Source organism: Diachasmimorpha longicaudata, chromosome 2 (genome assembly GCF_034640455.1).
Source record: "Diachasmimorpha longicaudata isolate KC_UGA_2023 chromosome 2, iyDiaLong2, whole genome shotgun sequence".
NCBI lineage: Eukaryota > Metazoa > Arthropoda > Insecta > Hymenoptera > Braconidae > Diachasmimorpha > Diachasmimorpha longicaudata.
The window spans coordinates 7298869-7319801 of record NC_087226.1 but is presented as its reverse complement, the minus strand read 5'-3'; the positions used below and the strand labels follow the sequence as shown (position 1 = coordinate 7319801).

At 35.1% G+C, this 20933-nt stretch overlaps 3 protein-coding genes across 4 annotated transcripts; 1 reads left to right on the top strand and 2 right to left on the bottom strand.

Moving 5' to 3' along the window:
• Nucleotides 1-878: 878 nt before the first annotated feature.
• On the bottom strand, nt 879-4031 carry Sc35 (SR family splicing factor SC35). The gene is made up of 4 exons (XM_064139547.1): nt 3717-4031; nt 3356-3499; nt 2118-2315; nt 879-1708 (listed from the first exon to the last, which is right to left on the bottom strand). The coding sequence occupies exons 1-4, from the start codon at nt 3896-3898 to the stop codon at nt 1702-1704; spliced, it is 531 nt and encodes a 176-aa protein (XP_063995617.1). The 5' UTR covers nt 3899-4031; the 3' UTR covers nt 879-1701.
• On the top strand, nt 3946-5754 carry LOC135172975 (uncharacterized). Its single transcript, XM_064139549.1, has 4 exons — nt 3946-4073; nt 4545-4651; nt 4888-5084; nt 5288-5754. Exons 2-4 carry the CDS (start codon nt 4546-4548, stop codon nt 5504-5506), a joined length of 522 nt encoding a protein of 173 aa, XP_063995619.1. The 5' UTR covers nt 3946-4073; nt 4545; the 3' UTR covers nt 5507-5754.
• Nucleotides 5755-5845: 91 nt separating this feature from the next.
• Nucleotides 5846-20226, bottom strand: LOC135172964 (GATA zinc finger domain-containing protein 11-like). Of its 2 annotated transcripts, XM_064139528.1 has the most exons (8): nt 19476-20222; nt 17561-17716; nt 16041-16492; nt 14964-15210; nt 12915-13100; nt 12587-12836; nt 12262-12455; nt 5846-12156 (listed from the first exon to the last, which is right to left on the bottom strand). In XM_064139528.1, exons 1-8 carry the CDS (start codon nt 19611-19613, stop codon nt 12034-12036), a joined length of 1746 nt encoding a protein of 581 aa, XP_063995598.1. In that variant the 5' UTR covers nt 19614-20222; the 3' UTR covers nt 5846-12033. The 2 variants fall into 2 exon arrangements, with proteins under 2 accessions (XP_063995598.1, XP_063995597.1); XM_064139527.1 differs by having other exon boundaries at nt 5846-12455; nt 19476-20226.
• Between the last annotated feature and the right edge of the window lie 707 nt (nt 20227-20933).

The window sequence follows — 20933 nt, the reverse complement described above, 5'->3', positions numbered from 1 at the left end:
TGAAAAATTATTTACCGAATGAGTACATTTACTTGATTCAAATGAAGTCTGGTCAATCCAAACAAAGTTGCTTCTCTGGGGGTAGGTGGGGAGTGGAGTAACTGATAAATCGCGTTATTAGCGGTTTTTGAAGAGTTCAGTGTGGAAAGTGGACGTAGGAGATAATGTCGATTTGAAAGTTTGAAAGAAACTGATTCATCACCTATTACTTCTTCATTGGATAATTATACAATTTTCTTCCAGAGTGAATACCGCGATAAATGTGAAGAAAGTGTGTTTGAGGTGATTTTTTTGAAGTACAAAACGATTCCACACGGTTCGTCGAAGTGTTGGCACTTCGGAAACTTTCATAATTACTCAGCAAAGCAATTAAATGAAACGAATGAATTTTTTTTTTAATGTAGACAACAAAGAAGATTCTCATCCAGATGTTTAATCTCTTTTTAAATTAAAAAACCAGACAAATTATTTTCTAGAAAAAATTGATTCATTTCCTTTGACAAGTTCATTTATCATGGGATTAATACTTTTAAGATTATTCAATTCTCGAAAGATTATTAAAATTCATTTGATAAAAAATGTTGACAATAGTGAAGCAACTAATAAAATTCTCTCGAAAAAAATCACTCTCGACATGACCTCCTCAATCACTTAATCATGATATTAATTCAACATTTTTATTTTTATCTAAAAATGTGCATACCCCTTGATTCTGTCTCTCCCCCTCCCAATTCTAAAATTCCTCGCGTTTACAAGTGAACCCTATTACGATGCCATACGTTTCTACAGATAACTTTGTGATTATTAACAACTATTACTTGTTAATCACTGTTTTAGAAACCTTCATACATGCAGATGAATTTTTGAGCTCTCTTGCGTCAGTATACACATCTTCTTAGTTATACTTTATTATAAATGGCAAACGTACATAAATAAACCTGAAAAATTGATAATTACAGAAAAACGCAAAACTTATGGTCTAGAAAAATTTTTTCTACACACTGCGAAAATTCTACATTTTATTTAATTTGTCCACTTTATATATCATTTTCATGTTACTATCAAAGAAATTCCGTGGTAAGAATAGTTCGTTAAACTCTCGGTTATGGTTCTAAAGTTCTTCGGTTATTACCTTTGTCAATTTAGCAATTAGTTAAACTCAACCAACATTAATTCACTCTATTCGTAAATGTGAGAATGGTGAGAAATAAAAAATTATACATGTTGCAAACTTATTTTAAAACATTGCGTATTATCAGCAAGTCATCACTGACATGAAATTCGCCATTCACGACGATTTATCCCAATAATTATTCATTGATTCATTGACTTTAATTTATTGATAGCAATAATGATCAATAATAGCAATACCCGAAATATTTTCAAATAACTAAGAGTCGAAATTTTATTCCATTTTACAATTCATTCATTTTGGATGTTTTTTTCTATATATTTGGTTAAAAATAAAAAAAACCCAAGTGCGTCACCATGGTTAATATGAAATAGAAAAAAACAGAGTAACGAAACTATGATGCGATAATTGCTCCGAACGTGCTAAGTGTTTTTTTCTTTTTTTTTTTTTTTTTAAGGTATGGAGAGTAGTTTGAATATACCTTTTGCAGGCTGTGAGAACGATTCGGGCATTTTCAGCGTGACTGACACGTTCGTCTCAACGCAGTACTCTCCCACCTCGTCAGCGCTTCAGTCTCTGGGAATTAAAGAGAAAAACATTCTGACTTAACCGAATTTTGTTTGATGAAATGGGAAGATGCGTGATGGAATGAGAAACTTAACTGAGGGAAGGGTTTACTTGTTTTTTAAATTAATCCTGAGATGTTAGTGACTCGTGTCTTTGAATATTTCCTAATTAAGGAATCGCAGATTTTGGTGAAAACAAGAAGCTAACAACATTCGGAGTATTTGTATACCAATATAATTTTTGAAAAATGAAATAAGTTCAATTTTTCCCTTGAAAAGTATTGTTCTAATCGAAAGGGAATTACAATAATTACAAGAAAAAGATAGTGACTATAATACATATTGTGTTTAACTGTGGAAATATCAGAAGTATAAAAATCATAAAATTATAGAACACAAGTTCAGAAATGATGTTCTACCTTGACTTAGAGCGACTGTTGTTCTGTCTGTCTGCACTCTTACTGCGTGAGCGGGACTTTCCTCGGGAGCTTTTGCTGTCTGAGCGCGAACGACTGTGGCTGCGGCTGTACGATCGTCTGCGATCGCGATCACGGCTTCGTGACCGCGAACGCGATCTGGAGCGAGACCTCCTGCGATCACGGCTGCGACTGCGAGATCTGAAAGAACAGTCAAAAAACACTATTAGAAATCCGAACATTTCATCTGTTTATAAATAAGTCCATCAAAATCGAAATAAATCAAATGTATCCTCTAAATCAATATTCACTCTTATTCATTTCTTCAGTTTATTCCAATAAATAAGTAAATATATGCTCCAAAATTCTTGTAATTGTGATAAATGCCGAATAATGATTTAAAATTTTGGGTTGGGTAATAATTTAATGTCCTACGAGTTAAAACGAAAATGCCGCCTGCAGTAAACAGTTCCAAGTTTCCATACATAAATGGGAATTTTATAAACGTAAGGGGTAATTTACTTGAAAATTGGAATGGAACTGACAGAATTTAGTGTAAATATTAAAATGAAGAATCATTAAATTCGACAAAACTAATTTACTATCTAGGTCCACCCACGAAAACACCATTGCTTCAATTTAATTACAATACAAGACTCAGAGATAGTTTAAAAAATGGAACAGTATAACACTCTCCGCTTCTCTTTCCCGTCTTTCGGAAATAAGAAGTAAAATACTTCTCAAATAATATAGCCGATGTCAAATTGTAGTGTCCAGAAAAGCTTCTACAGAATCAAAATGAAATTTCTATTTGGAGATTGAAACATGAATGCAACTACAAAAAATTTGGAGCAATGCAATCTCTTCTCTTCAAGGAGATTCAAGAAGTTCCACAAAAATCCCTAATTAGAGGTTAGAGTGGAGGTCAATGACACCTCGTTGAATCATTTAATGAAACAATGATTGAACTTAATCCAAATAAATATTGACATCGAAATTTTGATTTGATTTGCGTCCCACCAAAATGAAACACTACTCCTGTAGTTAAATAAAAAAAAATAGTGTAATGCTTCTGCTCGTAGAGATTTTCGGCAAACAAATGCTCCTCAAATAACATAACCAATTCACAATGATGGCGTGGGTCAACGAAGATCAATGATACCTAATTCAATTAATTCTCTGGATCTGAAATCTTTTGACAAAAACAAAACAACACTAATTGACAAATAAAATCCACTTACCTCCCCCTGCGGCGACTTCCACGGCTTCTGTGTGGTGATGTTGGCCTGCCATACCGTGCCATTTGCACTCTGAGCTCCCTTCCATCTAGCAGACGTCCATCCATAGCATCGAGTGCATCCTCAGCATCACGTTTATCGTAAAACCTATTGAAAAATAATTAGGAAAACTATTAACAAAAAACATCTGAAAATCTTCAGAGTGAAAATTAAATCGTCACGATTTCTCGATGATGCAAATATGGAGGTTCATGACGTCACGTTATCTGCCTCGTTCAGGTCTGGAGAACCATACGGTAGTAAAAAATTCCTCCCCTATACTTCGAAAAATTCAACAACTGTAAGAAAAAATATCTTCACTCACCTGACGAATGCGAAACCTCGGCTTTCGCGGGTGAAGCGATCCCTGGGGATGTAGATATCACCGACCTCACCACAACGCTCGAACACGCGACGAAGGTCCTCCGGTGTTGTGCGATAAGTTAAATTATCCACTTTTAGGGAAACCATCCCATCGATCCGGGGAGGTGGACGTCCGTAACTCATCCTTGAGGACACGTTACGATGTTCAAGAGATTTTTTTCTATATTTCACGATGAAACGTTTGTTCGGAGCACACTAACGTCAGCACGCAACCACGAGAAAATGGCGTGTGCTATCTGTCGAGCGAACGACGACGCTACGGATGCTACTCCTGACCGGAAGTGGGGGGAGGAACTACGTGAGTCACTGAACGTTCACTTTGGTTTTGTATTATTTTTCAATTTGTTGAATAACAGGATGCAGTGAAAAAATATTATTAGTAATTGTATCTACCGGAAATCCTGTGGTTTTTTGAAAAGTGACGGTTTTGGTAGAGGAGATTATTCGGGACGGTATGTTGACTTGACTTCCGGTTTGAGAATGCGTTTGAAATATTGGAGATTCATTACTCCATTCAATAGAAAATCATTTATTATCGGGGATTGATAATTAGAGGGGGGATTGTTATTATTTTTCTCCATTAATTTCTTTAATAAGAGGAAAAATTTTATTAAACAAGAACCTGATTGTCTTATTATTTCCGTTCATAATTTTTGTTCATTGAGAAGTTGACGAGTTTAACAAATTTTGGATTGATTTCAAAATCTAGCAGATAATTACAACATTGAGTTAAAAGGTACATTGATAATTGTTACGACTTTTCAATTAGCATGAGTAAAAGTTCTGTACGAGATGTTGGATTGATATTCGATGAGGAGTTCAATAAGAAGATGCGAATTGCTAATTTCTTGGTGAAAAATCTAGAGGATCAGAAAGGTTGGTTTGCAGCAATTTTCATTATTTATGTCCCATTAGTTCCGACAGAAAGAACGTCTCAGCTGACATTCTCTTTATTCTTGAGAAAATTATCTAGTAAAAATGAATTGCATAGGCATCTCTGCGGTCACTCATAATTATATGGTTATCAAAAGAAATGTCAACTTGTCATTTATCTCATTCAATTATTTTGATAATTCAATGATGCACGTTACGAGGAACATCAATTTTTGTAGACACAGAAAGAGCTAAATACTGGCTGATGCGACTAGGAACCATAAAATCCTCCAATTTGGAAGTTAAAAAAAATAGAAACATATTCCTGAACTATTTCATCAAAGTTCTGGGGGATGGAGTGCTCCCAGGCTGTGCAGACGGTCGATCAGACACTGTTTGTGATCCTGAAGATTCCCTGAAATTCCTGCATGATCCGGTACAACTCTTCAACAATTCCGATTTATTCAGTAGACTTCACATAGGAACTCAAATGCACAGACACACGATAACATTTCATGAAAAAATTTAGTCATGAATTTAAAACATTCCTTTAGCCCCTTCAATAAATAATTCTAAAATCATGGTCTTAATAACAAACACAACACACATCTTTTCAAATAGAACCTTCAATTCTAACAGGACTATTTGTCGGATACGTCAGGAGAGACGGCTGATGAAGAGCCAAGCCCGAAGAAAGTAATTAAATTTCAGTCGAAATGGTCCAAAGACCATAGAACTTACGTGGCGGTGAAGCCCATTCCTGGGAGAGGTGCTTTGGTATTCATGGCAGTGTCCAAACGTCCTGGACTCGATAACTGGGATTTGCCACCTCTTATGAAATCCAACAGAACGAGATGAGAAAATAAATTCACTATGAATTCGTTTTACTTGGCAGCCAATTCTTTCCTACAGACATTCTCCTCATTAATTTAACAAATTTCAAGGATCTGGTGTGTGAAAGATGTCACTCTCTGTGAAATATTTTGATATTATCTCTGGGAATGAAACAGGTATTAAATTAAATTAAAATCAATTAATTAGCGAATGTTCATCCTCTTCTGAAGATAAAATTCTGCTAGAGAAATTTCATAGCAGTTCATCAGTTAGTTAAAAAAAAACTCCCCCTTAAGCACTTTCTCATTATCAGCTGCTTAATTAATGGATTAATGATGAGGAAAATAAATAATCTACAATAAGTATTTTTAAAAAGATTTAATGAAGCTGCGTTTGTGGTATCACAACAATGCCCCGGAAAATTATTCTCCCGTGTAATATAACCGTCAACTGACCCTCGCACAACCTGGGACACCGAAAATAATGATCTCCTCCAAATTCGTTTGTATAAAAAAATAAATAAAATATCCCCTACGTTCTGAGCATTAATTTTGGTCCACTCTGTTGATTGTAGAGAGATTACATTGTTTTATTAGCGTGAAAAAAGTCGAGTGAATTCTCGTGCCCCAGGTGTGACTAACTTGTACAATTTCTTCAAAATGTTTTATTCAAGTTTCAATGTTACTTTCTTAATAAGCATTCTGAAAATAATTTTCATCTCTCTTTTCATAACAAATCACATACAGGAGCCAAATAAATAGCTTAAAATGTCTAACAGCATTATCATCTACGAGTAATACGCGAGAAAAAAAAATTGTCATAAAATCGAGTTTGAGAATGAAAGAAAAATACATTTTTTCTCATGAATGAAAGTTTAGGTTGAGATTTGGAACTGAAGTTTGGGTGGAAAGGGGAGATGCCATTAATATTGACATTGAAATTGAAACGTACAGGAGAAAATTCAATTCTCAAGGGAGATAATTCAGGTAACTCCAGGTTAATTTACCAAAACGTAATAATTCTAGTTTCATATCTTGATTTTTTTCCAATGATGAGATGACAACAACATGATCAACAATTGTTTTGGTAAAATTTCGCTAGCTACAAAAATTGTTTTATGATATTACTGAGATAGATTAATGGTTCAATTATCGTGACAAAAAGAAGTCACACAGGATGTCCAAAGTAAATAATTTCGTACTTTCAAAATATCATGATTACCAAAAGTGTAATTATCAAATTACAAGGTTTCCTAACCTCAACGCAGAATTATCCTGAATTATCTTTAAAAAAAATCAACAAAAAATTCTCGTCATGATTTCCCAGTGGCGAATTATCAAACGAAATGGAAAATAAAAAAATGTACGTGCAATACGCAAATTATGGAAATAAACGAGTAATCAAAGGTATAGGTCGTTTGATTTCATTAAATTGTTACTTACATCCTATTTACTATTCAACAATTCAAAAAAATACTTATAACGATACACACAACCTTGAATAATCTCAACAGCTGTTGGCCACACTCAGCTTGACCTAACTTACTCATATTTTCCATTATTTTGTTTGAAAAATGATTTTCTCCTTGATTTTTCCTTCATATCTTTCCCAATTGCGCTTTGCACACGGGTATTTTTATCCGTACATCATATTTTACATTTTTCCTTTTCATTTCTCTTCATCTCTTGGGTATTGATCTTGTTCAATGAGAATAGTGCAACTCCAATTGTCTTCAATTATTAACAATATTATTTCTTTATACAAAATACATCAGGGCACTCACAGTTCTAATTTCTAATTATTATCCACTGGAGTATTCGCAGAATTTATCATTTCTTCTTACTTTTCGAATTAATTTTACATTATAACTTCATTTATTCTGTGAGTAGATGGAACAAGGAAGTGAGTCAAGGCTTTTTCTATCTCGTGTTTTTTGCGTCAAAAATCATGATAAACATAATTTTGCACAAAACAAAAAATCACTTTTTTATAATTCGATCAAAACTAGGCATTCCCAAACTTACTTATTTATTCCACAAACCCACAGGATATTCGTCCATCTCAATTTTTAATTACAAGTATGTATGGTATAAAAATAATAGTCAGTCAATTAATTCTGATTAATACTCGCGATGTGACATGAATGAGTTTTTCGTTTTTTTTTTTCATTAAAAATCTGTGAAAAGCGTGTTCCATAAATTTTAATATTTAATTATTAATTTAAGATCTCTTCCTTCAATTTTGAGTTAGCTAAGAGTATTTTTGCTGTCACTTGGACGGACGGAACAGATGCCATGAGTCATGTTAGAATTCAGATCAATTTTCCATTTTTATACACATTTTTCCCATATTCATGAGTGTCGAATGCTTTGCAAAATTCTGTACAAAATTTCTATGCACTAAAATAATTATTTTCATTATAAATTCAGTGATGAAGCATTTTCAAAATATCAAATTCAACATTTTTTCAATTAATTATGCATTTTCACCCACATAATCTCGGTTCCACTATATGAATGCGAACATCTAATTATTTCAATCTTGAGAATGTTGTGAAACTCCTCCTCAGAAATAATTTCAACATAAATAATATGTGAAAAATTAAATCACTTGATTTCTTTTCCCCCTTACCGTCCGTCTCCCTCTACCCCTAAGAAAAAAACTGCAAAAAATGACTATTTCCATCTGATACCTCATCGCAGATATAATGATGATGATTAAAAAATAATGAAAAAGAAAAAAATACACTCGTACAAAATAATATTAAACATAATAATAAATTAAGCCAGTCGCTGCTGCCAAAATTTTCGACAAAAAAAATGTTGGTGCGAACAGACGAGACAAATAAGTTACAATCGATTATTTAAATAAAAACGGAGGGACTGTAAAAACAGATGTAAAAAAACGAAACTATAAGTAATTAAATAATTAAGTAATTAATTGTTTTTTTTCCTTTCTTTGTCGTTTTTAAGTAATGCTTTTTATCGTTTTGTTCATCATTCGAAATGAGACTTAAAGACTAAAATCAAAGGTGTGGAATACTGATGTAAAAAAAAAAATAGAGAGAGAGAAAGAAAAACCACATGTTTTTTCTATGTAATACGAAGCCTTTCACTACCACTGCCAGAGAAATGATTTTTGTTTCACTATCAAACCCATGGCATTCTTGCAACTAAATTCTTAATTATTAACGACACTATCGTATATTTATATATATTCATATGGTTTTTTTTTACTTTTTTTTCTCGTTTTGTTTCAATTAATATCAATCGTAAAATAGCAATACTCGGTCATCGTATGTTATATAAAAAATATCATTTTAATTTCATTAGTAGAGAGCCTCAAATTCTACATTTATACACTATGAAAGCCTAATGATTCTTTCCAATTTCCCCCTACAGGAATAAACGAAATTAAGTAGAAGAACGGATTTAGTTATTTAAGGCAATTGTCTTCTAGATGGAAAAATTATAAAATAACGTGTTTACGATTCGAATAGTGACAAGAGTCATCAAAAATGCCTGATGAATAAAACTGTCCATTATTAGCAGAGTCACGCGGTAATAGCCATTTGGTCTTTGTTATGTGCTGTGATTTTTGGGTTTCATTTTTATTGAAGTTGAATTACTCCATTTTAAGCGAAAACATACGAAAAAATTTTCAATAAAAAATTTCATAAACTATAAAAAAATCCTTTTAGAATATTCTTTTCAAATCACTTATCATCAAGATAACACCACAATTATTAATTGTCTATTTATTTTTAAATTGAGAGACAGATGAAGTCATTAAATCTTTTCACAAACAAACAAATACTTTAAACTTCTCATTAATTAGGTAATGCCAATAAATAAAATGGAATAATCAACTTCAATACAACAATCATCTAATTCACAAACTTTCTCTAAATAAATTATGGCCAACGAAATAATGCACACGAATAGTTGAATCGAATAACGAGAGGAAGTGCACAATGGAAGAATCACATTTCACTGCAAAAATTCGAATATCTCGAAATTTATCCATTAATTAATTTCCAATCATCGAGATGAAATTAATCAATCTCTCATGAAAAAAATGAAATTTCTCCTCATGTTCGTATACGTCTGTGGCCAGAATATCATTCGTTACGAGCACATAATATAGAATATCATATATATAAATACATTTTGTTTCACAATACAACTGTTTGTTTAATTAATAAGGCTGCATGGATGGAATAACTACCCCCCTAATAATCCAAGTCCCCTCAAGGATCCCTAAGCATCCAAATTCCCTCAATTAACACCACCACCATTGAAACATCGTTGTTCAGATTGATAAATAACGAATAAAAAATGTTAATTTGTCTTGTTCGATGCCCTTAACTATATCTATGTTACAAAGACTAAATCTATTTTTGGCAAAGTTATTTAGGTATTATGACATTAGAATAATTAACGGTTACATGAGTAAATGCACTGGCCATTGTTGTATCATTTTCCTGTGTTGGTCACCTTTAGTTTACATTTTACTGTTCAATGGTTTATTTTATTGTTCAATATTCGTCTCTTCAATCTGTTCAACAGTGATATTTTAATGATGTTTGGGGTTATCAGCGATGGAATTGAAATTCAATGGTACTTGAAATTATTCCTGAACGACTTGGCTGTGTAAATTTGTGATTCAATCGATCTCCAAAGCGAATATCATTTAATTATTTAATCATTATTAATTCCTGCATATTTTTCTGGCCATCCTGTAAGTATTCTTCATCTTTAACTGTTATTTAACATTACTGCTTAGGTTTCCTGTTCGTTTTCTTTGTTGCTTGTATTAGCACAACGGGCATGTACGAAATTTCTCATTTTTTTTTAAGTACACAACAGTAATTAGAATGACCTTGCAATATTTTGAGAAATAATTGCCACGGTTTCTCGCATTGTCTTTGATCGACATTCTTTAAATACAATTTTAAAAAAGTTATCGGCACTTGTTTAGCGTATATAAAAATTCTACACTTTTGTTCCATTTTGTTCTTTTTATAAATTTCTTAAATGTACTCAGTAAGTAAATTCTCCGCTCTTTAAATTCTCTCTCGGGGGTAGAAATTATTTTATCATTGAGAAATAGAAACTTTATGTGGTAAAAGTCATGTATGGCGAATCACATTGACACTGGCAAATAATAATGATTCTGTAGGGATGCGGTAAAATACACGATTTTTATATATCTCATTCATTAACTGCGAAGAGAATGTCATAGAACATTTTTCAGGGCAAATTACTCGAGCTATCATGTTCATTCATGTGCTCGTGGATGATTTCTCTTCATACAATTAGTTTTGAAATGTACACGATACAATTTTATCAATTAATTGTATGAATACGTCGATGATAGGTGTGTTTAAGAAATTTTTGTACCGGTTATTTCCTCTGAAGTTTGCTTCTAAAACCATGAAGTAAAAAAATATGTTCATTTTTCAGAAGAAGCTCTCTTTGTAAGATAAATAAAATATGTTACCGGAAATTACCCAAAATTTTAGACATCATCTCTTGTAACTATTAATTACCAAAATAATTTTGTATTTATTATTTCAGTTGCATTTCACCACATCCCTTGATCATCAATTAAACTTTAAAAAATCCCCGGATCACCCTAAGAACTGAAAATACGACATTATTTTCCCGCGAGTCACAAAGGCAATCGCATTTCAATTAAAGCCCAAAAAACGAATAAAACTGGACCAATTTACTGCTGAAACCTTCATTCAAATTTGAAAAGAAATAAACATGTTAAAAGAGTATTATTGTTCTTAATGTCAGCTAAACAGCCCGTGGAACAAAACGAAAATAAATAGTTCAATCACCTAAAATTTGTTCCCCAATTACACAAGAGAAAGTGAAATAAAAGCCTCAGAGATTCTCCTACATTAAAATCAAATATTTCAATTAATCCCAGTACCAATTAAAAGTAAACCTTAACCACACGTTCTGAATTTTCAATCGCATAAAAAACAGCGGTCAAGTTTGCGCGTATATGTGCAATTAATTCATAGTTATTCCCATCAACTCGTAGAAAAATGTTCAGCTTTATAAAAAATATTTATCTTTCGTTAAGTATATCATTTTAACATTTATGATATTGTTCCTTCCCACGACTTTCGTTAAACGTTTTTTGATTCTCTTTTCCTTTCGCATTTAATACTGCTTTTTTAATATCAAATTTTTTAAAATAATGCGCTCTGCACCACGGGCCCGAGTTAGCTCGTTAATTGAGTAATGCCAGTGGAGACAAAGTCAAATACAATGATCAATCGTATCTAAAATCACGCAAAATTGAACAGTTTTTTTTTCCATAAATGAAAAAAAAATCCTAATTCCCTCGTTCCTTTAATATTCGTGAATGATAGTTTGTTGTAGAGAGCATGAATTTCATATGTTTAACTATGAAAGAGTAAAAATGAGTAACGAAATAATATAATAAGGCAATGTCGATGTGTGGAAAAAAAAACGTAAATAAATGACATTAAAATGTAACAAGAGAGCAATAATCTCAACGTATTCACTGGATCAGTGGGCCTCTTCCGATAATGACGTTGACACTAGATTAAGTGGTACATCAGAGACATTCTCGTCGTCACAATCCTCCATATCCTCAGAATCATGGCGTTCTCTTGGCTCTGGTTTAACGTGCTGTGCAAAGTTTAGGGCATCACTCGAATTTATTGTACTTCCATTTGTACCGTCACGAGTAACACGACTAACTAGATCTACTGAATACATGTGAGGTGTACTCACGTGCATCATGTATGTGGAGAGGGGAAGGGGATAATTGAGTTGGCTTGTCGGTGGATGTCCTGAGGACATGTGCGATGGGGTGAGAGCTGCCATCATCAGGTGGGGTTGAATCTGACGACGTAGAGCTGCCAGCATGTCTGCACTTTCTGCATCCATCTGATCAGCTTGGGCTGGCGCTATAGCTGCCTCTTTTTCTGGAGCGGATAAAAATAAATAAATAATTATTGATTTTTTTCTCTAAATGCAGCAGCAGAACTACATAACGATCGACAGATATCTAAACTTTATTCGTTATCAATCCTGGAAAATTCAATTTTTCACTCACTTCGATGTCTCGTCGGTTTTTCACCTTTCGGCCGACGTCTGCGAGTGTGGATGGTGTCCCTCCTCATGGTATGGGGTCTATTGACACCATGCAATTTGTAGTAAAGGCCACACGCATTACAGACCATCTCTCCATTCATATTACGCCGCCAAATAGTTGTCGTCATTGTTCCACAATTTGTACAGGACATGTCAACTTTCTTTGTCATGTTGCCACTCTGCTGGTCGAACTGATGTTTCTGTTCTTCAGCCTTGAAGGTGGATATTGAATTGAAATAATGATATGCAATGCGGTTGATAAATTTATGAGGAAGTGTTACGGATTTTACCTTGCTTTTCAACTTATTCGACCAGGATGTGAAATTTTGAGCCTGCTCCTCACTAATATCCTGCTGATAATTTATCGTGTCTGGACTCGTTGGTGCTTTACTTGGGTAACTCTGTTTTCTTCTGCCTTTTGTTTCTTTTCTCCCAATACTGGCTGGACTGGATGGATTACTATCCATCGATGCACTCTGAAATGATAAAAAGAGTTGACCATTTCATCCAACCCCCTTTCTCCCAATCAGCGAAGATAACTCAAAGCCCTGCACCGATGCATCCAACCAATTTCCCAAAAAATCTCCACCTTATCCTCCCATTCTCCCATCTTCGATTTGTTAAATTCTGACAAAGATAATATTTCACGCGGGTACCAGAGGGCAGGTATACAATAAACTAAGCCCACTGAAATCCTTCAATACCTCTCCCCAATATTCTATTTACAACCCGACATAGAATACTAGTACCTAGTATTTCCATTTATCTCCAAAAAAAGGTGAACCCACTGTAATGGAAAAATCCAGGAAAGAGGAAATAGTACCACGCTCCCCCCCCCCCTAATGATGGTTCAGCGTAGGAGTAACGGAGTGAGAACGATTTCGAGAAAAATGCCCTCAAGAATTTTGGCCAACAATGGTTGACGCCCCAAAATTCTCCTATTGAGTTCGCTCAGCTTATCTGAACATCTGTTAACAGCAGGATTGACACGGTAAAGGTCCCAATTTCATTTTCAATACCTCTCCTGGGCCTATCACAAAGCGTCGCCTTTTCTAGTTATCTATTATCTTGGTACGTGGTCGAAGCCCCCTGCCCCCTCTTTGCCCCCGCCTGTAATTTGAAAAGCCGTGAGAGGGAGAGAGGGAGACGAAGAGTGGGCCCCAAGGTACCTTTTACCTCAATACCTGAAAACCAGGCAGGTGGGACTTGAATAGCATAAGGACCAGAAAGGAAAGAATATACAGGAGATGGAGGGGATTCTCTTTGACATCCCGAAGGGTCACCTGACCTGCCACTCTTTATACCTGCGTGGTACCCTCCGAGGCTACATTATTTGCATCGTGCAAACATACAAAATTCAAATTTTACTCGTCGATATTTCGTTTTATTTATCTTATTTCGGGTGTGTTTGCGTGTTTGCGAGAAGCAAATTCGGAAGTCACTTCTTCTGATTATTTTTAATGATTTTTTAGAGGGAGTGAGAGTCAGGTGGTGTTTATCAGATTTTATCTCGTCTTCACTAGGTGGAAGTAATAAATAAATATTTGAGATGATGGCCGGGAACTCGGAGATTTGCTTTGCTTTGTTCGATTTTATGGCGGAGGTTTTGGTATCTTTGAAGTCAATGGAATTTTAGGGGAGTTTTAGAAATGATTGAGAGACCTCCAATTTTTTCGGAGGTTTTGCGAATGTCAGTGTAAGAAGGGGATTTAACGGGAAATTTTTTACAGCATAAAATTTTAATTAGGTCACTGAGATTTTTGTGTTACTCTTCTAGGTTCAACCATATCTGAGAAAATATAAAAAATCGATTCGATTCTTTCTGCTCATCGATTTGAAACTATTGGATTCATCGAGAGCTCTAAAAACGCAACTTCTTACGTAAAATTTATTGCTAGGGAAGAAAAAACGTAAAACTTCATTCAGAACTTCACTCACTGTCAGATATTCCTGAAACAGAGTAGAAATTTTCTCTAGATATAAAAGAATTTATAATTTTTATATAATTTCCTCAGCTCATATCTCTGGAAGCATCTGTTTATCGAAACATCTCAATAGTTTTTTTTGTAGCTCCGGAAGTTCTTACAAAAAAAAAATCCTTTCACAATATCCACCTGAATCTACTACTTTTTTTCAGAGTCAAGTTCTCAGGAATGTTTCCAAGAGACAAATCAGTTGAAGAATTCTATTCTGTTCCTTCAAAACTGTCAGATTTATGGAAATATATCATAAAAGCGTTTTTGTAGCCCGTGAAATTTTCTTAAGAAAATATAGTCTCACATTTTTCATCAAACCCATCAGTTTTGAGGATATTTACCAGTGAGGAAGCTAATAATTACCTTCTCGAGCTTCTCGATCGATTGCATATTCGTTCGATTCCCCAAAATGGAACAATCGGTCCGTTCCATCGCCGTCCCCTGTGTATCTCTGTAAAACTTAATCTGAGGTGAAATTCTGCCAGTGTCAACCGCTGTTATACCAATTTGTCTGTTGTTAATGAGTGATCGAAGGAGATTGGTAGCTTCACCGGAAAATCCATTGTTTAATTTGTCACCATTAGTCCTTGTTATCTCTAAATTTCGATTGCTGGAATGTAAAAGAATCCAATAACAGTAATTTTTAAACGTGATTGAGTATCGTCACACTTATTGTATGTAAATGGACGTCATGAGGGGAAATAAAAAAATTTACTGAGTGATATCACACCTATCTCATTATTATTCAATCTCGATTTACAATCATGACTATTTATAGGACGCAAAAACATTTCTTTCGGAATACTTGAGGTGTGATTCCATCGAGAGGTTTAGGGGGGACTTTAGTGATTGATTGTGAGCAAGATTTGGGGGAAAATGAAGACCGTTATTTATTTATTTTTTGTTTCGGAATCCTGGAGAATGGAGTGAATCATGAGGAAAACTATAATGTTTATAGAGGAGAATGTGCTCGAACTCACTTCATAATGTTTGTGGAAAATTGTGAGGGGCAGTTTTTATAAGGAATTTAATGATCAATAAACAAGTTATGGAAGGAATCTACTTAAAATTCACACTTAATTTTGATAAAAAATGAGTAATTGTTAACTCATTAATCGTATGCTTAATAAATGGCAATGGTATTTTTGTTGTGGAATTTATTGTTTTATAGCCTTCTGAATCCCTCCCTCACGGTAATACTTTTCAATTAACAACAATGGGAAATTCATGTAAACAAATGCTTTTCAAATAAATAATGATATTTATTTTATTGTCCAAGATAGATGATGACATTATTAACTGAATAAAAAAACAATAGAACATGGAATATCAATAAATTCAAAAGTGATTAATTTCGTCATAAATACGGGGACTGATTGTACTGAAGTTTTGTTAACATAAATAGAGAAAATAATAATGAAAATGCAAAAGAAAACTCACTTCGCAAGTGCCTGCCACAACTTGGTAGTCTCCTGATCGATGTTAGTATCGGAGCAATTGCTCTCAGGTGTGTCCATTCTATTAACTGGACTGCGATTGGGTGACTCTCTCTGACAATCATCATAATTATCGTCGACTTTCCTACGTTTGACAGTCATGTCATACCCATTCTCATCGGCATCATCGTCGTTGTCCTCGCGATCCTCAATTTCCAATCTATCTGGATCGGAACTGTTGGAGTATGTGTCATCCTCGGGCTCACACTTAAGACTATCAGATTCAGGCACATCGTTGGCCCTTAATTCGAGATGATGGGTCTGTGTTTGAGGTAATACATTTTGATTGATACTTGCGGGTGAATTTGGCTCCTCATTGAAGAGGATTTTGTTGAGTTGTAAAAATGATTGTAGTGGGCTCAGATCAGCTATTTTGGCAGTGGAGAAAGACTTGTCCTATAAAAATATCGTGAATGTTGAAATAAAAACTAATTTTAACGATTTAATTCAATTTTTGGGCTGTGTCTACTAGCCTTCTTATCAAAAGATGTTAAGACTTGAACATTTGAATTGATAATGAAAATTACAATAATTTAACATACATTGCTCTATAAAAAATAACCCGCAACATAATCTATAGGAAGTTAAATTCTCGACAAAAAAATTGGCATTTTCCTTGAGATTAATTCATCTTTGAAAGATTTGTCATTCCCATATTAAAAATTTCTTAACCATGAAAAAAAGTTGAAAGATTTCCTTTGTTTATTTCACAACTATCGGCAAAAAATGGAATTTACAGCGGGAGTTTCACGAATTTTCATGAGAATCTGAAATCTCTGCAAAAGTAGTTTGAAATTATCCGATTAAGATTTTTTACATAATCACGTGCAGCAACCGACCAATTACGCACGCTGACACGTCCGTTATTCTCCCATTACGCACAATCTAAAAACCTGCACGAAACACATGCGATTTGTATGATTATCAACTCAAAATGGCCTACGGGTTATTTTCCGCACCTTACATTGGGCAGAAAAAAACCGTTATCACATTTGCTGTCTAATGTACTATGACAGGAAATAAAGAATTGAGTAGTTCATAAATATGCCGACTCATTAGAAACCTTTTTTGCAATAAAAATCAAGATCTCCAATAAATATTCAAATAAACAATTATGTATTTCACATAGAGTTCAGAACTACGTTGGAAGCTGATAATAGACATTTTCTCAATAAAAATGGATATCCCCAATTAAGATTCCCATCAAGAATTACATTCCAACTGTTGCATGAATCCTAATCTAAAAACAGACTCTCCTTCCTGCTTCATTACCTTCATTCTTTATTTTTATTCCTTAACCGATATGATAATATTAATGTGATAAGGTGTCACATGCACTTGCTGCACGTTTTGTCACGTTTGTTAGTGTCAGCAAAATGTGCCAATTGTCTTTCGCAACATGACATCTTTTTCATATCATGGTAACAGGTGTTTTAACGAAAAGAAATAATTTTTTAATCATACCTGGTTGTCTGGTGATGACAACTGCTTGGCATAGTCCAGGTACTGTTTGAGTATGACATCGGATTTACGTGACATTTCCCGAAAATTGTGCAGTATATCCAGTTTGTACACACAACGGTGACAGATAATAGGTGGCATTGAGTCGCCATCGTTCACCTGAAATCATTATTATGACTGAGTCAGTAATTCTCAATGAGTTATTGATCATTATGAATCATTGATGAGGGGAGTCTTCAGATGAACTTGCACTAATTGAAAGATAACGGGAAAAAAAAATCAGATGATAATGTAATCAATCGAGTATGTAATTAATTGATAAGAAGAGATAGGTCAAAGACTGATATGCATATGCTTACGAAAATATCTCTGTTAAGATGCACTAAGAGAAAAAGTCAAGAGTTTTTTTATTTTACATTTATATCTGAGGAGGCATTTATTGCTTATTTCGGTGCGACTGTGGAAAATGTTTTTTTTTTTTACGTGGTGTGAGGCGAGTAGCACGAGCCAGAGCACGAGGGATACAATTCTACAAGATAAGAAATATTTTCCCATGAGTGTTGAATAATAATTTTCATGATATTGTGTGAGAAATAGGATTTTATGCACGCGAACTGTGTACAAAATTTCACATTTGTGAAATGCACAATTTGTTTATACATTTCCCATATTCCAAGATATTCTTGTAATTTTCAATTTTATACTCTCTGTGTACGATGTCTACAATATACCAACTATTATTCCAATTTGGAAGCACTGTCTGTGAAGTTACCTATTTCAACACTACCTGACACTAAAAATATTGACTGCATTTATCCGGTAAGTCTATTAGCTCCATAACAAAACAAAACCCCTTTAGGCTCTCAAAATTTTCCCAAAAAAAAAAAAAATAAAACTCCCAACATTTTCCCCGAATCGCATCGTTCCTCAGATACTCCCAAAATACTCCCAAAACCCCCATCTCCTCAAACAAAGAGCCAATGCTCCTCTCCTCTCCCAATTATCACCTCCCCCTAATCATCTCCGCAAACCCATTACCCCCTCCTCTAGCCCCACCACCGGTACATCCCAGACAAAACAAAAATGCTCTAGGAAAAAAAAATCACTTTAGGGGAAACTCGACGCCGTGATTCAGTGACAAGAGTGCGTACAGTTCTGTCTGCAGGCGTGTGAAACCTGATAAGAGGGCGGTCCAAATAAGGAGCCTCGATCCCTCGTAACGGACGTTATATATGTATGTTCCCCGTAGCGGGTGCCGCGAAAAGAGATCGTAGCGTGGAGGACAGAGCTGAAAGGAAAGGGAAATAAAACTCGAACGTACGCGGTGAAAAAAAAAAAACAGGGAACCAAAACTCAAATAAAAAAAACATCATAAACACAACCAGTAAAAAGCGAACGAGCCGTCGAAGCCCACAGGTTCTAACCGTCTTGAATCGTGGGGGAATGGGTCAGGAGGAGGGGGTGGAGGGGGATCAGGGGGAAAGGCTTATCACTGCCATTTTAAATCGCCCGTGTGCTCGCTGGCTTATCTTGTGGCCACATCTCTCCTCTGCCAAACTTTCTCTCCCCATTGCGAAGGAGCGAGAGGAGATGAGGGAAGAGAGAGGGCGGATTTATCTGTAAGAATCGATAGAAAATACAACACAACAGGACAGAGAGAACAATAGTGAAACAAAAAAAAATTACTTCAGTAGATGATGGAGATGACAAAATAAGATAATTTCAAGAAATCATTCTGTCGAAAATCAAGAGGTGGATAAGTGAAAAAAAAAATCAGAGGAGCGCTAGAGTTCGAGACCCCCCAGATGTTGCGTCTATTTCCGATGACTTTTAATCCACCCGAAAATGATAAAAGTTCCCCGAGCCATCCACCTCATGCCGTACGACTGACGAAAAATGTGAAGAACAAAAAACTCACCGTTATCGATAGACAAGTGAGAATCTTGTCGGCAAAATTACGCTGTGCCCCTTCCTCCTCGAATATCGACAATTTGACACCGTCCGACGATAAACAAAGGCGACACAGCTCGTAGAACTTGGGCGGTACATTGAACATAATTATGATAAAAACCGAATTTAATGATAATAATCACTGCTACGTTGATGCCACTATCACTTGCCGTTTTATTGACAGAATTTCTGGACTAAGGAGTCATCGATGATGATTTTTATTATCTCACTGATGGGTTGATTTCAATTGATACTCTCCTTCGTTTTTTTTTTTTGCTTTTCTACACCCTTTTTGTCTATCTTTCTCCACTGCCACTGCGCGTTTGTTAATCGAGGCGTGAGGGAATACGATGGAGAGGTTCACTTATCACAGTCACCGTGGCGGCTCATTGTCAGAACACGAAGCGAGGCACACTGTACTCTCACACACCATTATAGGTGCTTTAGAATTGTGGATCAGTCTCTATTTGTTGATAGAGGGAAGCTTTGCAACTTAATGGAGGGGATTTTGATGATTGAGTGAATGATCGGTAGCTTTTATCGGGGAATCAGGGGCTCACTTCGGTTGAGGTTTATCACTTTTGAGGAATATCAGAGGCACTAGCACGCTTCTTTGGGGGAGAGCACTCTCACAACTGCACGATTTTATTATTTTTGACAATGGTTACACGTCCGGGAGGGCGCTACTGGCGGCCGCCATGTTTACCAACTGATTAAAGATGATTATCGGAAGGTGATTGTTGGTGGGAGCTATGATAAGTCTGTTGTCATTAGATTTGTTGTCATTTTCTATGCTTTATCTGATTTTCTCGTTGATAGAGCAAAACTGAGGGGAAAAAAATATCGAGAGGGTGGGGAGGAATCTCTGGACGGGCAGGGGGCGGAAAATGTGGATATTTGATTGGGGTAGGCGAATGGGTGTTTGAATGACCGGAAGTTGTCATCGCTGGGTTTAGATATTAAAAGGTCACTTTCTTATCGCTCATCGGGCGTTCTGAGAATTATATTACGTCAAGTGTGTATCAGTCGAGGTGACCATAAATAAATCCGTGGATGTGAGGAATATGAATCATTGAGGGGATTTTTTAGACGAACGGGTGGAGGGGTTTGTAGGGTTTGCAATATTAGGGGCATTTATTTTTAATGTTTACACTTTCCTGGTGATGATGAGGGGGATGAAGACTATAAAATTGTTGAAGTGTGGATATGACTAATACGATGTGAAAGGAATTTTTTCTACAAATGCGCTTGTTCAGGAAATATTTGATGAATGAAAAAATTAATGATTATGGGGAGAGCTCCATTCTCCATAGAAATGCATATTAACGTCTAGATGAAATGATCGTTATGTTACAGATTTCTCGCCAAAGTCGGGATTTATGCAGAGACCTCAAGACTCAAAACATTTTTTAATCACAATTTTTAA

Coding starts and splice junctions, on each gene's coding strand:
- LOC135172964 (XM_064139527.1), bottom strand. CDS start 19,613: ATGTTCAATGTACCGCCCAAGTTCTACGAGCTGTGTCGCCTTTGTTTA. Junction 16,493..17,560: donor TGTCATCACCAGACAACCAG/GTATGATTAAAA, acceptor ATATTTTTATAG/GACAAGTCTTTCTCCACTGC. Junction 15,211..16,040: donor TTGTGGCAGGCACTTGCGAA/GTGAGTTTTCTT, acceptor TTTACATTCCAG/CAATCGAAATTTAGAGATAA.
- Sc35 (XM_064139547.1), bottom strand. CDS start 3,898: ATGAGTTACGGACGTCCACCTCCCCGGATCGATGGGATGGTTTCCCTA. Junction 3,500..3,716: donor CGAGGTTTCGCATTCGTCAG/GTGAGTGAAGAT, acceptor ATTTTTCAATAG/GTTTTACGATAAACGTGATG. Junction 2,316..3,355: donor GGAAGTCGCCGCAGGGGGAG/GTAAGTGGATTT, acceptor CTGTTCTTTCAG/ATCTCGCAGTCGCAGCCGTG.
- LOC135172975 (XM_064139549.1), top strand. CDS start 4,546: ATGAGTAAAAGTTCTGTACGAGATGTTGGATTGATATTCGATGAGGAG. Junction 4,652..4,887: donor AAATCTAGAGGATCAGAAAG/GTTGGTTTGCAG, acceptor CAATTTTTGTAG/ACACAGAAAGAGCTAAATAC. Junction 5,085..5,287: donor TGAAATTCCTGCATGATCCG/GTACAACTCTTC, acceptor CAATTCTAACAG/GACTATTTGTCGGATACGTC.